This window comes from Haplochromis burtoni, unplaced genomic scaffold, assembly GCF_018398535.1.
Source record: "Haplochromis burtoni strain Fernald_Lab_line unplaced genomic scaffold, NCSU_Asbu1 Contig_41, whole genome shotgun sequence".
Classification (NCBI taxonomy): Eukaryota; Metazoa; Chordata; class Actinopteri; order Cichliformes; family Cichlidae; genus Haplochromis; species Haplochromis burtoni.
Genome location: NW_024582402.1, coordinates 2212943 through 2229576, shown reverse-complemented (window position 1 = coordinate 2229576; position 16634 = coordinate 2212943). Strand labels below are relative to the sequence as shown.

The window sequence follows — 16634 nt, the reverse complement described above, 5'->3', positions numbered from 1 at the left end:
TGTGTGTGTGTGTGTGTGTGTGTGTGTGTGTGTGTGTGTGTGTGTGTGTGTGAGGTCATATTTACATCCAAGATCTTTACAGTTGCTTTGACTTAGTGTCCTTGTGCACGACAGAAAGAGAACATTTCTTTTCAGACTTTAACAATGAATCTTCTGTCTCTGTCTCACAACTATGAATGAAGTCATCATTTACGGGCTCTACTTGCCAAAATACGATCACAGGCATTATGAGTATTGTCACACACATTTATAGCGTTTATAGAGTGCCACAGACATGATTTGTGAGCATGGAGCACTCTGCTCAGACACGAATAAGGACGGAAGCGTACCGCTGGGAGGGGAGTAAGGATGTGTAGCGGGAGAAAAATGATGCGATATAGGAAAACGTAAAAGTGCAGAGGACAGTCAAGACATACAGAGATATGCCTTCAACAAGAAACTGTGACCAAACAGACGTGTGTGAGAAGATGTTTCATTACTGTGATATACTGATGTATATGGTAAAAGTTTTGATAAGGAGTCCACTGTGAATCTAACCACTGCGTTTTGCTCACCATCAAATGGGCTTGCCTTTGTAGTTACACTAATGTGTCTGACACAGTGACCTCATTTTGACACCTGCATTAAAGGTTTTCAATGTGTTAAACTCATTTGTGTGCATATATGCATATAAATCAATCTGAATTACAAAATTGATTCAAGAAATTTGCCCAACCAGTTCAGAAACTAATGACAAAAGGGACTCAATAAAACAACAACCTGGCAGAACCGTCTGAATTTGTAAGTGAGGAGCAAGGCGTGAAAATAATCAATAAAAAACTTGTATTGGTGGCACAGTCACTATTATAGAGCTCCAAAGTCACTACATTGCTGCAGTGTTATGGTATAATAAAAAAGTAAAAAGGAGTTTCACATCTCAACTTCTACTCAGCCTGTATGTGGGGAAAAAAATTAATTTTTCTCCTCATACATGATGCTTTCAGTTTAAAGCGACCACTCACACTTTGTGCAGATGATCCTTGGTCGCTCCCAGCTCCCATCTGCCCGGCAGCGTGCGGTGGGGATGTGGCGCTGGTAGAAGCCTTCAGAGCACTGGTAGCGCACCACTGAATGGATATCATAATGTGATCTCCTCCGACCTATCAAATGGGCATTCTCCACCGCAGGCGGGGTCCCGCATAACACTACAAACAAACAGAGAAGCCTCATATCACTCATAGAAAAAAGGCTGAATTCCTGAAGAGACATCCAGAGTTTATTTGACATTAATTAGAACAGACACACTAATAAATACCCATTATAGCAGTCATTGCATTTTTTTTTTTAATGTAAGTGCTAATGTATAGTAAATGAAAGCATCGCACAATATGCACAACAATAACTCATGAAGGTCGTCATTTGCAGGAGTGCGCTGCCTCTAGATGGCAGCCTTGTTGCTGTATCTGCTGACAGAAAGAGCTGTTTTAAGGGGCTAGTCTCTGCAGTAGACAGGGACTACAGCCAAACCACAGAGCCATGAGACCACAGCCAGACAAGCAAACACTCTCAAATGACTTAATCCCTCTCCCCCTGTCCTCCTTTATCCTTCCCCGTCCTTTTCTAAGGCCTCTTGATGGTCTTCCATGTCTTCTTTCTTTTTTTCCCCCAAGTCTATGTGATCTCATTGCTTTCACATTTAGGTTGACTGAATCCCAGAGGAAAGGCTTGGGTACAGTAAGTATCAAGAAAAGCTGACAAAAAACAGCTTGTAGGAATTTCACATGGCGTTTGAGAACAGGACAATAACTGCAGTTTCAGTTCTTCTGCCTGAACAAGTGTAAGTGGGGCCAGGGGAAAAAGATCTGCCAATGAGAGGAAGATTTAGATTGATATTCCTCTCAAAAATCAATACAGGTTTTAGCCTGAATCTCAGCCTTCACTCGTGCATTTTGTCAATTTTTGGAGCATCTGCAGCGATGACCTTTTATAGAGCAAAAAAGCAACTTGTGAAGTGTAGCCAACTACTGATTTTCTGCATGAGAACTGGTGGCCAGCTGGTAAGTACACAGAAAACCCAATCATGTAAAGACAGGAGATCTTTGATAGGGAGCGTCCTTCCCTGTCCGACAATCTGAAAAGACCTTTTTCAGTTTTGTTAGCGAGCTGAGCATTGTTACAGTACCTGTGCCTTTCTTGCAGATGTAGGGCAGGTTGTAGTTGCAGGGCACGTCGTTCCACTTGCCGTCCTCATGGGCAATGGTCACCACGCAGTCCTCGCCACCTGCAAAGAAGTTATCGGGCTGGCTCTCCCTCCAGTTCTCGTAAACCTGCACGGCAGCAAACACCAGATTTCACCTGCATTTGAGTTCATCTGTAATTGTAGTCAGGCTGGGATTCTTGTCATATTTTTAAGTGAAAAGAAAAAAAAATGGTATTTTTACACAAATGTGATTTTGTGAGCTTTAAACGTGTGTTTCCTATTGAGCTGGTTTATTATGATGACCTTTCACAGTCTGAAAACAGGAAGTGTAAAAAGCGATCACTGACCAAGTCGTTGGTGTCGGTCCACTGAAAGTCCTCTTCCACTGTGCGATCGTTCAGACCGATCCAGGCGTTGTCGTGACCGAGACCTGGAACGAACAGTACATGGCTTCCTTTCATTTAACTGCTTCTGTAAGATCTTTATTTATGTATCTGATAGCATCGCACCGCCACCTTCTCCCTCTTTTCCGTATAATCGAATTTGTGAATCATGTTTTTTGTGACTTGCTGCTTTCTCTTCTTGTTTTTTTTTTTCACACTCTACCTTTTATTGTTTTTATCCCTCAAGCTTCGATTTCACGCCCGTTGTTTGTGATGTATGATATTAATACTTTGTTCTGCTTTAATATTTTTTTCCTAAGAGTGTTGGGTTTAATTTGTGCCATTTGTCTTGATTATCTCCTTTTTCTTTCAAAAGATTATGACTGAATAAATCAAAATCACCCATCAGACATACCGTTGATGAACTCCTGCTCGGCAGCAGAGACGACACTACTGAGGTGGGCGCTGTGCTCTCTGCAGTCTTTCTCTGCATCCTCCCAGGTGTGTCTGTGGGTGAAGTACCTGTGGGACGACACGGTGAAAGCAGATTTGATTCACATGTTATGCTTCCCAAAAGATTTAAATGATGTTCAACTTTAAAACGAGACATCTGATCTCCCGTGTTCAGTCTCTACTTTAACTCCGTCAAAAGCACGTTGGAGGAGATTTCCTCGCTAATGATCCATGCGCTCCAAGTTAATCTGCCTACCTATTGTGCTCATTTCCAGCACAATAGTTTCTGCCAGAGTAGCGTTGCATAATTCACAGTTCAAAATAACAATCCTTTTACCTGAAACAAGTTGTTTTAGAGTTGTTTTAGCTGTCACTCCCAGAAAGAAGTTTTGCTGCATGCCTGAGATCAACATATTAAGGTTATCAGCTCTCAGCGGCACCATTAACAGCCAAGAGTGGAGAAAAGTTTCAGAAGGCGACCAAAACCTGTCCTTTTGACTCATCGGGCTCTAACCTCATTATATGAAACTTTGAGGATGCTCAAAATGTGCAACCAGCGTTGTGGAGTGGAGCACTGTCGCCAAGAAGGCTTCTGTTTTTAATGCTAATAGAAGTTTGCATGTTCTCTTTTCCAGCTGTGTCCTCCACGTTCTCTGGATTATCCCAAAGTCCAAAGAGATGCAGGTTAACTGGTGATTCTAACCTGGTCATGGATGTCGAGAATAAAGTATTATATTAATGTATGGTTAAAGTATGACTTGGCTAAAAATGGCTGCCCCTCCCTGAGCCTGCTTCTGCCAGCAGTTTCTTTCTGTTATAAGGGAGTTTTTCCTCCCCACTTTCACCAAGTGCTTGCTTACAGGCGGTCATCTGATTTTTGGGTTTTCTTTCTATTATCTTACAATATAAAGCACATTGAGGCAACAATTGTTATCATTTGATACAAATTAATTTGAATCTCCCCTCCAGCTCATCCATGTTATCTAGGGCATCTCACTCTGGTCCATCACCAGCAGCATCGAGACTCTGTCAGGATCCAGTCATTCCTACAACTTCTCTCTGCTAATTTTCTCAGTCTTTCCTGAGTAAACTGGCACAGAGCAGTAAAGTAAGCTGGTTCCGTTTTCCATGATTCTCACCTGTAGCAGTGGCCGTGGAACTTCCTCCAGCCGTGCTCACAACCTTCAACATCTGTAAAGAGGAAGGGAAGTTAAATTGTTTCTTCTTTAAACATAGTCAAATACAGCACGCTATGTGAGATGCTATAGTCTATATAAGGAAGCAGAAATTTGTTTTTTTCCTTCCATTTAGCAAATAAAGACTAAAACATATGACTCGCGCATCTTCAGAAGTAAAATACATGAACTGTAATTATACACAGGCTTCTTTTCCATTCTCAGCACACGTGGTTCTTTCTCTGCACTATTGGTATTCATTATTAACACCAAGGCCCGTAGAATCATTTATAACCGCAAAGGTTAGAAATTCATTAATCCTCATTACAACTAGTGCACGACATTCACACACAAACACAGGCAAACACACACACACACACACACACACACACACACACGCACAAGGAGACGGATCTGTAGCTGGAGGTGTCCAAGACCAGTGCAGAGATGAATCAGCGATGTGTGTGTGTGTGTGTGAGAGAGAGTTGTATGTGGGTGATTAGCGCCATGTACCACACAAACACTAAGATTTTTTCCCGATGTTTCATGATGCACATGCTCATGAAAATATTAACTGAAGCTTAGAAAATCGTGTGTGTGTGTGTGTGTGTGTTTGTGTGTGTGTGTGCTCACAGGAGATTCACCCAGTATCTGTCACCCTGCACAAGTCTGCAACACAGATTTTGGAAACAAGGAGAACCTCTGGACTGAACAAGCTGTTCCATTTCCTTTGACTTTTTATTTAAGAATTGAAAAACATTTTGTCAGCTGTCCACTTTATTCTTTTTATTTTTATACTATATATCATCTTCTCAGTCTCCTTTATCTTTTTTGTTCCCACATTCATTTTTTCAAGCACTTTGAACTTATGCTTCAAAGGTGTTTTATAAATAAGTGCATCCAGATCAGCAATCTTTTTTTCTGTGGTAACAACAACTCTTCCTGGGGTCATTAAAAACGGGCTATTATCTACAAAAGTACTTTAGTAGCTACACATCTTCATCTGCTTGTTAAGGCTGGCATGTCTCATGTCTCATGGCAACAACTCAATACATTTAAGCATGTAGTCGTGCTCAACACAACCTGCTGAAGTTTAAACTGAGCCTCAGAATGGGGATGAAAGCTGATTTGGCATGGTTGTTGGTGCAGGTCTGAGTATTTGAGAAACTGCTGATGTCACACACAACAACTTTACAGTTTACAGAGAATGGCATAAACAGCATGAAAGCATGGATCCATCCTGCCTTGGATCAACAGTTCAGGCTGCTGGATGATGGTGTAAATGGAGCGGGAGATATTTTCTTGGCACACTTTGGGCTCCTTGTTACCAACTGAGTATCATTTAAACACTACAGCCAACCTGAGTATTGTTGCTGGGTGTGCTCATCCCTTTATGACCACAGTGTACCTGTTTTTTAACGACTTCTTCCAGCTGGATAACACTGGTTGTTAGCTCAAATCATCAGGAACTGTTTGAGTTTCTTTTTAACATAACATGGCAAGGTGTAACTATTAAAGCATCAGGAAGTGGTATTCCTATCCCCAGATTATTATTAATGTATTCATAATTATGAATAATATACTCTATATGATTTTATAATGTGTAATAGAAGGACTTTTGCTTTAGACATATTTTGATGCTCATACATTTGTACTTTACGTGAAGAAGAGTTTTGAATGATGCTTGTAACTTGTGCATATTTTACACAGTTGTATTGCTAATTTTGGTGTAAAGCATCTAAATATTTCTGCAAAAATATTGCAAGACAGTTATCCACTGAGTTGTCTTGTGCAAAATCACTTCCACTGTAATATTGTAGGGTCTACCTTACAATATAAAGTGCCATGAGGCGATTGTTGTTGTGATTTGGCACTATATAAATAAAATTGAATTGAATTGAATATCATGTGTAGTAAGGCACAGATGATATCCACCAAGAGAGATCAAAAATGCCAGTTTCCCATTTTAAATGTTGCATTTATGCAAACATACATAAAACAGTTACTGCATTTATGACAATTACTAGTCATAAATGATAAATCAACATTAGTTTCACGTCACACACAGTAGAAGATGTTTTTTGATTCTTATCACCTGCTACACAAACCTGTGGATGTGTGGTGCTGACGAAAAACGGTGGAAATATTAACTGACGCTTTGAAAATAGTCTGTGGATTTACGTGCATGGCCAAATTCAGTCAGTATCTGTCACCCTGCAGCCCTGTGACACTCAGATACATTGTCTGATATCTGCAAGGCGACGCACCCTTGTGATATTGTGGTATGACACACGGCAGTAACAGATGCTGCACACTGATCAGGATTATTTCCACCAGCACAGTTAGCAACAAACCTTTCAGAGCAAGCGTCACAACGGTGAAAAGGCCAGTTTCAAACACAGACTGCAAAATAATTCCTTTCACACAGCTCGGAGTAATCTGTTATTTAATCATGTATGTGTTTGTGTGTGCGTGCACCAGCCTCTCACCTTTCTCACACATGTCTCCTCCGTAGCTGGGCAGGCAAAGGCAGAGGAAGGAATCAATCTTGTCGATGCAAGTGCCTCCATTTGCACAAGGCTCGGACTGGCAGTCGTCAACGTCTGCGGTGAAGGGAAAAAGCAGTGAGAACAGATGGGTTGCAGATCTCATTAGGGTTCAAATTAATAGGACATATTCAGCTGAAGTGATGCTGTTCAGAACAAAAAAAAAATAAAACAGTGTGGGCGTCTGCTGCCACTCAAGCTCTGACACAAGATGAGCTGGTTATTAGTCCTGCTTTAAACACTGAAATGTGTCCATGTTGCTGAGTACATTATCATAATTCAGACGCGGTGTGAGGAGAATACAGACAGTCTAATCTCCTCTTACATTCCTTATTTATCCTCATTCTCTCACAGAGGAAGGCACTCTAAAAGCCTTTCTAGTGTTATTACATTCTTTTTATGCATTTACCGAATCCAAGGTTGACTTCATGTGTCTATTTTCTTCTCTTCTCTCTCTGCATTGTCTCCATTTACAAACAACTGCACGAGCGAGAAGTAGTAGGAATGCTTTTCTTTAAATGCAGTTAAAGAACAGGCGTAAATTTGATGGATAGCCCAGCAGAAAGGCAGAGTCTGACCAAAAGATCTAGGTTCAAGCTCTTGTTTTAGCAGATCCTGCCCCCAACCTTAAGAGGCCTTAAGCAACAACAGAAACCCTTCCAGCTCTCTGCAGCTGCTTATGCTCTCTAACCTCTCTGTTTTGTTTTTGTTCTTAAATCAGACAAAGAGAACGTTTCTCTACAGAGATCAATAAAATATCTCTTTATCATTATAAATGGAGGGCATGTAATCTTCCTTCACCAGTGTGGGGTTTTTTTTGACACAGAATAACAGATGCACCCCAGGACTGCAGAAATCTATTAAAACTCACAGCAAGAGTGTAGAAAGAAGGCGACTTTCAAGTTCAACAGAATTTCAAAGTATTTCCTCTCAGCTTAATGACTGCTTAGTTCCAGTGAAAAGCAGTGAAAAGGCCAGTGGCTGTGAAGAGCTAAATCTGAGTGACAGATCAGCCCAGAATGACCTTTAGCCTCATGCGAGACTTTCACACTTCAGCCTGAGTGTGATGTTGCAAAAGGATTAATTTTTAATCTGGGCTAACCTGCGGTTGTGTGTGTTTCAGGATGCACTGTGAGATTGTTTCTGGGCCTTTTTTTTTTTCCTTTTATGACTTCAGTTTAAGGTCGTTTATCTGTTTATAAAAACGTGCAGCTCTTTTAAGAAGAATGAAATAAAATTAGGCTGTTTTTTGAGGATGGATTTAATGACTGACATCAAGAGATTTATGCTAATGTGTTTTCTTGGAAGAGTTCCCACTCGTCTGTGTGGAAACTTTTAATCAACCAAACAATGTTGTTTGTCCCTAAAATCAAATATCAACTCAAGAGAGCACAAATTCCTAAAGTTTCTCAAAATTCACATGTTGTATTCAGAAGAAAAAACTACCTTAAAGGCACGATGTGCAGGATTTGGCTTCTGTGGCACTAAACTGGCATTATTTTTTTTTTAATTGGAACTCAAATTAAATGATGTACTGAATGTTGAACTCAGTCTTACATGATTCAAATCATCAAAATCACAGGCACCTGTTCCTAAATATAACAAATGCATGCGAACCCCCCGGTCTCGTTATGTAGCCTGACTTTGAATGACCTCGGGATCAGTGGGAGCATTGCTAACCACACACAGTTCAACACGCACCACTAACTCTCTCATTCCCCCATTAAAATCAGTGCAGCTCTTTGTTGTTCAATATAAAAAGTCTGATCCGATTGTCCCGCTCATCCATTATGCAGAGGGGATGCTGCTCCTCAGAGACATAATACTGCAAATTCTGCAAATCCACAACAAAGCCTTGCATCATGCCCACGCATCGGCTGCTGGCTGTCAGTTTGATTGTCTGCCTGTCCATCCGTCCATTTTTACGTGACTGAACGCACAAAACTTAGTAAGAACAGGGTGCTACTGTGCATGCAATTGTGTGTGTGCGGTTTGTTTTGTTGACTCGCCTCCTTGATTGACTTGCTGTTTAATAAGCAGAGCATGTGTTAAGTAACAAATCTGGACCCTCAAGGCAGATTTATATCTCGGTTTCAAAGGGTCACAGTCCCGAAGCGAAAGTGCTCCTGGTGTCTGCTTTGGGACGTGCAGAGACAGAATGAGGCTTGTAAGCACTTCTTCTGAAATATTACCATGTTAGGGAGTCAGTCAAGTTAATGTGTACAGTATGTTGGGACGTTATCAGTATTCACAGCATTAATACAGTTCCTGAAAACGTTTCATATACATACATTTTTCAGGAAACACCTTATATCCCGGTGTAATGATACTGTGACGCTGACACTAACAAAGACATTAACAGAGAACGTGACTTCGGCTTTGTTTTAGACTTTCCTGCACACACATGATGCAGCAAGGGAACAGCAGCTTCAGATATTTAGTGCATGAGTTTATACCTACAAACGGTTAGAGAGTGTTTCTATGGTAACCTGACCTCATTTTGAGAGAACCGAGTAACAAATTAAAAAGAAAATATGCCAGAAAGCTGTATTTAAACACCTTAACACCTAAATTGTAGAGTTATGAGCCTCAGCTGACTTGAACACCACCTGGCAGTGGCTGTTATGTGTGTCATGAATGCATTGCATTGTGGTATATTTTTTGCTGGTGTTATGTCCTTTGCTTGCATACTCTAAAACCCCTGGACAACCTATGCACTTGGCACAGTACTGGGTATGCTGCAACACTTTGAAAATGCTACAAAAAAAATCCAACACATCATTTTAGTGTGAAAATCTGATCGTTAGCAATGGTGTGTTGGACACATTTGTATTTGGGGTTCATATTAGCAGTTTTAAATATTGTTTTTCTATGAAGACACATGCAATCCATAGTTGAATCTACGCAGATGTGTGTTTTTGTATCAAAACACAATCTGATTTCCTGATACCACCAGTGGTGCTGATCCGATACCATGTAAATACAGGGCCAGTATTGTCAATACCAGTAGTGATCCTTTTAACCTGTAGATGGAGTTTATGTAGGGGAGAGCTGTGTGTCATGATTTATGAGATGAATCGTGGAAAATCTGAACAGATTTTAATGACCGCTAACTCATTTTTACTTTCCACAATAATTAGACAATACACACAACAAAGCACAACTTTGAGATTTTCATGTGAACTGGGTTTTTTTTTTGAGACCTGGGATGTAAATGTGTCTGTCTCTAAAGGACTTTGGGTCAACATCTGTTGTTTTTAATGTGCTCTAGGCTATAAATAAAATAGACGTGACAGTCAGATATTTTTCATTCAGTACGTTTGTGGTATACTATTTCTTTTCCAAAAAAAGCTTTTATTTAACATAATTCAGTGGGCTACATACTGCACTTAGAGGAGAGAAACAAAGTATCGAGCGTGTGGCACTAGTATTCTATATCCAGTATCCAATACCAGCGCTGGTATCAATACAATCTATATTTAGATTGGTCGACCACAACAACACAACACCTCGGCAGGCTCAATTCAGATCTCATCTTTTAAGCTGAAATAATAAGTAGCTCAAAGTCAGGGACTGAAATACATGCTGAGAAATAAATGGAGAAACTGACACCTTCTCTGTCTTATAGTTTTATTCGCGTCACCGTCAGTAGGTTTTGTAAAACATGGCAGCCGGTTGGGCCTTCTGACCTTGTTCTTTCTATCTGTAGCATCACTGACTGCAAAGTCACAAATAACAGAGAACAGCAGCTTTCAACTCTATTTATACCTCTGCAAAGTAGATTAGCTTTGCTCTGCTTTTTGTTTCTGTCCATCAGCAGCACAGAAATCTATTCAATGAAAAGATTCATCAGTCAAGTTTAAGGCACATGAAGCCATTCGGGTGGGAAACAAATCATTCATTTGTTGTGCTAATTTGAGTCAGTGAGTTCTGATATTATTAGTAGGGTGGTTGTTGTTTTTTTTAACTCCTGGTAAAACTAAGCGGCCTTGACATGACTCCAGAACCTTAATCTTTTTCTTCAAGGGACAAGAAATCAATTCAGCTTACAAAATTCAAGAGGCTGTAATGATGGAAGTCTGTTTCATTGGCAGAGATTTGTCATTTCTGTCCTGGAGCAATTTAGCTAAAATAAAAGTTCTTTATGCAAATGCTGACTTAATTTGACCCTGAGGGACTGTAACCATCAGCCGACCCTGACAGTATGAACTTAACCTTTGACCTCTGCCTCCCATTGGCCTTATCTCCCACAGTGATGGACAGCTTGACCTTTGACCCTTCTAAAGGGCTGTTAGAGAGCCTTACTTTGTTAAATACAAACAGACACGGGGATGACTTCATTATATCACAGTGTATGTTTGTGTGTGTTGTGCATGTGTGACCGTGACCCACCAATCTCACAGTTCTCCCCAGTGTATCCTTGTGGGCAGTAGCAGGTGTAGCCCGTTCCCTGAGGAAGGCACTTCCCCCCGTGCAGACATGGGTTTGTCATGCAGGGCTCCACCTCAGCTAAAACAGACAGATGGATGGAGGGAGGTGAAGGGAGGAAAAATGGAACCGTTAATTGGCAACATTGTAAAAGAGAATGTTTTTTGTGTTTGTAGATATCATTTATTTTTTCAAGAAAAAGCAGGTGCATCTAATCTCGCAGGCGGTGAAAAGATTTCTGTGTTAATCCTCTTAAAATGGACGGATTAAACATAATTTCCTCAATAAAATCAATGTATGATTCTGAGAAAAGAAAAAAGAAGAAAAAAGACACGGCGCTCTAAATTTTCCATCAGCGCAGCTCAGTCATAACCAGCGGTTACAACAGATGCATATCCATTTCACACTCCGTCTCTTTTCAAAGGGATCAGAAGCCGAAGAGCCTCAACCTCGCCATCCACTCACAGCCACAGTTGTCATGGTTACCATATGGAAAGCGAGCCTGCGCTCACTCCATTGAGCATAGTGGGCAGCGTGAGAACTTGAGACATTAGCCACCCTCAACAGAAATGAGGGGACCTCCCGCTGAGCGCCTCGTCCCAGCCATTCACCCCCTAAACGTGTGCGTGTGTGTGGTCCATTTCCACAATTAAAAATTTCCATATCAATTGACACACTACCACGTGTTTCTCCCCTGAGCTGCTCGTTATAGCAAGTTAAGGTCTTTGAAAACCACCACTCGTTCATCCTGGCCACAAAAGCTCGGCTGTGGGAGTCTTTGTTCTGCCAGCTCTCTCCCTGACACCGAAGGCTGCTTAGGTGGGGGTGGTGTGTGTTTGTGAGGTTGACGGTGAATGTCTTGGTGTGTGGCTTTGTGTATTTACATGGTACGATGAGTTAAAATCAATACTCTGGCTATGATTAGCCCTCAGGGTGAGATTCTTCAATAACTGATCAGAAGCACACATCCTCTGAATGATCGTAACGCTGCGAGCTAAAGGTTAAAGGACAAAAGAGCATTGAAAGCTTTCAACCACAAGGACCCGAGCGAAGAGAAAGAACTGTCAATAGCTTCAGCTCTGTGATGAATTTTGCGAGCTACTCCTCTCGCATCACGCTTTGAATTCCGCTGAAGTCAGGTGCTAAACCCAGCCATGCATTTCATTTAATGTACATCAGTGTGGGCTAACGTGCACTTGCACCCTCTGCATCAGTCAAGGTCACATCTTGACAAATATCAACTGCTGTGACAAGCAGATTTACGCCTCGTGTGTGTGTGTGTATGGATGTATGTGTGAAAGATAAACCTTGTGCGATTGCTCGTTCATTAAAGCGAGTGGTGCAGAAAAATCAATAGCCCGTAGTGGGAGCTGACAGAGTGGACTGCCCCTTCGCTCTGCACAGAGGCTGACAGCTCGGGTACCAACATCAACAATAAACTGGCAACAGCAAAACTGTACTCATGTAAATATGTCTACAGAGATAGGACAGTTAATCCACAGATTATGCATTGCATCTGGTAATCATAGCCAAGGGCACAGCAACAGTACAGGTTATCTTGAAAATATGATTCGTGCATAAGCACTCGCAAATAGAAAGGTGGAAACAAGACAGCTGGCTGCAATTTAAATGCCACAGAAAGATAAGAATCTGCCTAAAAAGATCCGACGTGCGTGTGTGTGCAGTGAATGTGGAGCCACATGTGTTCACCTCTGAGGAACAATGCGCTTTTACTAAAGGTCCTTAAAGCAAACCTGAGGCTATTTCCTCCTCTGTCTCATTGATTCAGCTGACTGATGAAGTGCTCTGTGATCCAGTCAGGAGAGCAAATAATGACCACCAGCATGAAACCCAAACACAAGGGACCGAGCCCAAGCAGAGGTGTGTACACGAGAAAGACGTGTGAAGCTGAACGCTATTATTCAGGTCCAATCTGCTGCGGACTTCATCCACTCTACTGTTTGTATAGCAAAAAAATATAACTGTGTGTTTATGGCCTTCTGCCTGCATGACTCTAGGGTCTCTCACTCAATCAATCAACCCTCATACTGCGCACCAGCGGCCCAGATGGTTGCCCTCGGCTTCTTGTCAATACAGTTTACAGCTGTTTTCCATCCGCAGACTCCTCGCCATGCCTGCCACAGACATGAGCAGCTTTCACAGAGCAAAAATAAATCACCATAGAAATGTGTGATAGCATGATGCCCAGGGGGGTTTGAAATGCTCAGCGATAGGACGCTTTCTCTGTGCGCTCTCATTATCAAGCACAAAATAAGAAGTAAACCAGGTGGCCAGCCAGCAGCTTCACTGCGCTGCGGACTTAATCATGAGTTGTGCATGGTGGGCTCATCTTCTGTTGCCAGGAAAAACAAACTGCATCTTTTGAATAAATAAGCCAGAGGCAAGGTCAGAGGGAAAGTAATGAAAAGGTAGCCTTGAAAGATAATTCCCTCTTTTTTTTGTAATCCAACAACTCACGTCTTACTTTTCAGTTTTCTCTGGGACAACAGCTTACAAAGGCACGCCTCAGACTTTACTCCAAGGAACAGGACATGACACAGGCGTGTACTTACTTGAAGGATGAAGTCGCTTCTATATTTCTCAATGGATAGACGGTGTATTATATTGCTTTGCAAATTACCCTGAAGACAATTTAATTAGTATTAATGCATTACTTAACTTTCTTATGCTGCCCAGCCAGTTGGAGCTACCATTAAAGCAGATATGATCTTTACTACAACAACGCAATATGAAGCATGCCATTCATGGTGATTATCGTACAAAAAATTACCTTTAACGATACTCATAGCATCATTGTTTGGATTTCCAGACAGCTGCTTTCAACACCCATAAAAAAAGATTTCTAATGTCCACGTCTACTTTTCACGTCTTTTTAAGAAGACAGCGAGCAGCTGGTGAACATAGAATAGGATTTAGCTGCTAAAGAGCCTCATATTTACCTCAGGAGTTAGCGTAAGCCCCCAAAAAGTGTGAATGAATGATCATAAAGACAGCTCAAAGCACTAGTTTCATGGTACAGATTAGAGTAGATGATAAAGCAAGGTGAGCCTTAGGGGTGTTGGCCACCTTGTGATTGAGTTGCTACCATACGATGTTCTCAGAACCACTGCTCGATTGTTACGTCTGGTTTCAAAAAGTACACAGACAATTGGCTGATTTATGTGTTTCTTTTATATACAGATTATGGTCATGGCAGGTTTAAAGAACAGATCTTCCTGGTCCCATTTCTAAAGCGAATCTTTGAGCTTCCTAACGAGGTTTTTTATGTGGGTGGAAAAAAGACATTTGCAAACTGCCAACATCCTCAGTAATAAGTCACCGAACACAAAAAGTGCTTGTAATGGTGAGCACAAAAGGTCAAAGATGAAAGAGAACATAAACTGTGATGAACAGCTATCTCAGAAAGTTGGATTCATCCTTTTAAAGCCTGCCTTTGTTTTCCCTTCCAGATAACTTTCATTAATATGTGTCTGTCTGACTGTTTGTATTTTCTTTGCCCGATTTTCCTTCTTTTAATTGTAAATTACATACAAGAAAAATAGTTGTGGATTACTAACAAAAGGTACATGAGCAAGCACGAAAGGTAAAGGCAACCAAAGGCATAACAAAATATCTGAAAACAGACATAAGATGCTTACATGTTGGACTGAGTGCTGTGGTGCTGATGTTGATTCCTCCTCCTCCTCCTGTGCTGCTGCTTTCTTCCTCCATGGTGACGGGTAACAGGGCCCCTGAGCCCACAGAATGAGACCAGGCAGGCTCCTCCTCATCTGGGGGTCCCGACAAGGACAGACGGTTATCCAGAGAGCCGTTCACCACCACCTTCTCCACTGGGACTAAGTGAAGTGGCGTTAGGGCGTCAGTGGAGCTTTCCTGATTTTTTGAATGAGGTGACGTAGCTTTGTCTCCCAATCCAACAGTTTGAGTCTCTGATGGAACGTTAGAAGGGACTGAAGGTGAAAAAGATGGGGTTTGGGGATGGAGTGGAGGTGAGGAAGGTGTTAGAGTTGGAGAGAAGGAAGAGGGGATAGATGAGGGGAGAAAATGAGACTCAGCTTCAGATTGGGATGGCTTGAAGAAAGATATGGATGGCATGGTGAATGGGGGTGCAGATGGAGATGAAGATAGTGTCTGATATGGGGCATCTGAGATTGACAGGGATGACTTTTCTGCTTCTGGTAAAGCAGGGGAGGATTTGGAAGTAGGAAAGTCACTTTCTGTACCAGATGTGGTCATGTCTGTTGGCTCATGAGGCCTGTCAGTGGTGATGGTGGTGGTTGTGCTAATGTCAGCTACAGCTGCGGTTGTGTCAGCTATGGTTGTGATCATGTCAGCTGTAGTTGTGGTCGTGTCAGCTGTGGTTGCGGTCGTGTCAGCTGTAGTTGTGGTCGTGTCAGCTGTGGTTGAGGCCGTGTCATCTGTGGTTGTGGTCGTGTCAGCTGTGGTTGAGGCCGTGTCAGTTGTAGTTGTGGTTGTGGTAGTCGTAGAGTGTCCTCTCCTGTGACCTCTCTCTCTGGATCTTTCTCTGGATCTTTCTCTTGGCTTGCTTGTTCCGACTGGCCGGCGTGAGACCTGTATTTCTCCTTTTGCTTCTGCCCCGGTGATTTCTCCACTCCCCTCGTCCTCTGCTTTCCCTCTCTCCTCTCCTCTCCCCTTCTCTTCTCCCCTGCTCCTATCCTCCCCTCTGTTCTTCTTCCCTCTTCCTCGTCCTCTCCCACTGGCTCTGGAGGTCACCGTCTCCCCCCTCTTGTCTCCAGGCTGAGTCGTGGTCTCGGCATCAACACGGATCCAGGCGTCTCCGCTGGAAGAGGGGATTTCGGGTGCAGGCCTGGAGGTTATGGATGTAGGTGTCTCCGAGTTCTCCCAGCTCTTGTTGCTCTCTGTAGTCATAGATATACTGGAGGCAGCCAAAGTAGATGCCAGATGAGTGGGTGAATCTTCACTCGCTGGTGTGGTGCGCTCTCCTGTGGGACTGCTGAACCATGGCGTTCCCAAAGAAAGCAAACCTGTGCCGGGCATAAGGCAAAGAAAAAGACAAGCAAAATAAAAGTCAGCAGTGCAATTACTCCAGACAGGGAAAGGAGTTACAAAGTGAAATTCATCTTATGGATTCTCTCAGCTTTGCCAAGGGTGATAAAACAAACACTTCTAAGCTGTGTGAGCTTTACATCAGCTGTTTTCCTCCATAACTGTAGCTGCACTCTCTACACTTCAATATTAACAACACTATCTAGCAGGAGACCGAGAGAAGCCATTAAAAAAGAAGCCTCAATAGTGCTTGCCTCTATCTGCCAAACATTGGATGTCACATGGAAAAGTAAGAAGTATGCGTAGAATTACTCAAACTTAATGCAGTTCATTTGTCTAGCGTGAAGCTTCAGAATATATATACATAGTAAAAAAGAAATTTAAACCGGGTCAAGTTGAACTACAAACACCACCAAGTGTG

The 16634-nt window shown here is 42.1% G+C and overlaps 1 protein-coding gene across 2 annotated transcripts in view; it reads right to left on the bottom strand.

The window, feature by feature from the left end:
- Nucleotides 1–16634, bottom strand: part of LOC102294424 (neurocan core protein) — a 64754-nt gene that overhangs the window by 1696 nt on the left and 46424 nt on the right. For both annotated transcript variants that reach the window (XM_005920471.3, XM_005920470.3), the window contains exons 12-19: nucleotides 14824–16191; nucleotides 11129–11245; nucleotides 6680–6793; nucleotides 4155–4206; nucleotides 2978–3084; nucleotides 2527–2609; nucleotides 2162–2306; nucleotides 1002–1184 (exon numbers count right to left, since the gene is read on the bottom strand). In XM_005920471.3, the coding sequence (XP_005920533.1) occupies nucleotides 1002–1184; nucleotides 2162–2306; nucleotides 2527–2609; nucleotides 2978–3084; nucleotides 4155–4206; nucleotides 6680–6793; nucleotides 11129–11245; nucleotides 14824–16191 (2169 nt within the window). The remainder of the gene's footprint in view (nucleotides 1–1001; nucleotides 1185–2161; nucleotides 2307–2526; nucleotides 2610–2977; nucleotides 3085–4154; nucleotides 4207–6679; nucleotides 6794–11128; nucleotides 11246–14823; nucleotides 16192–16634) is intronic.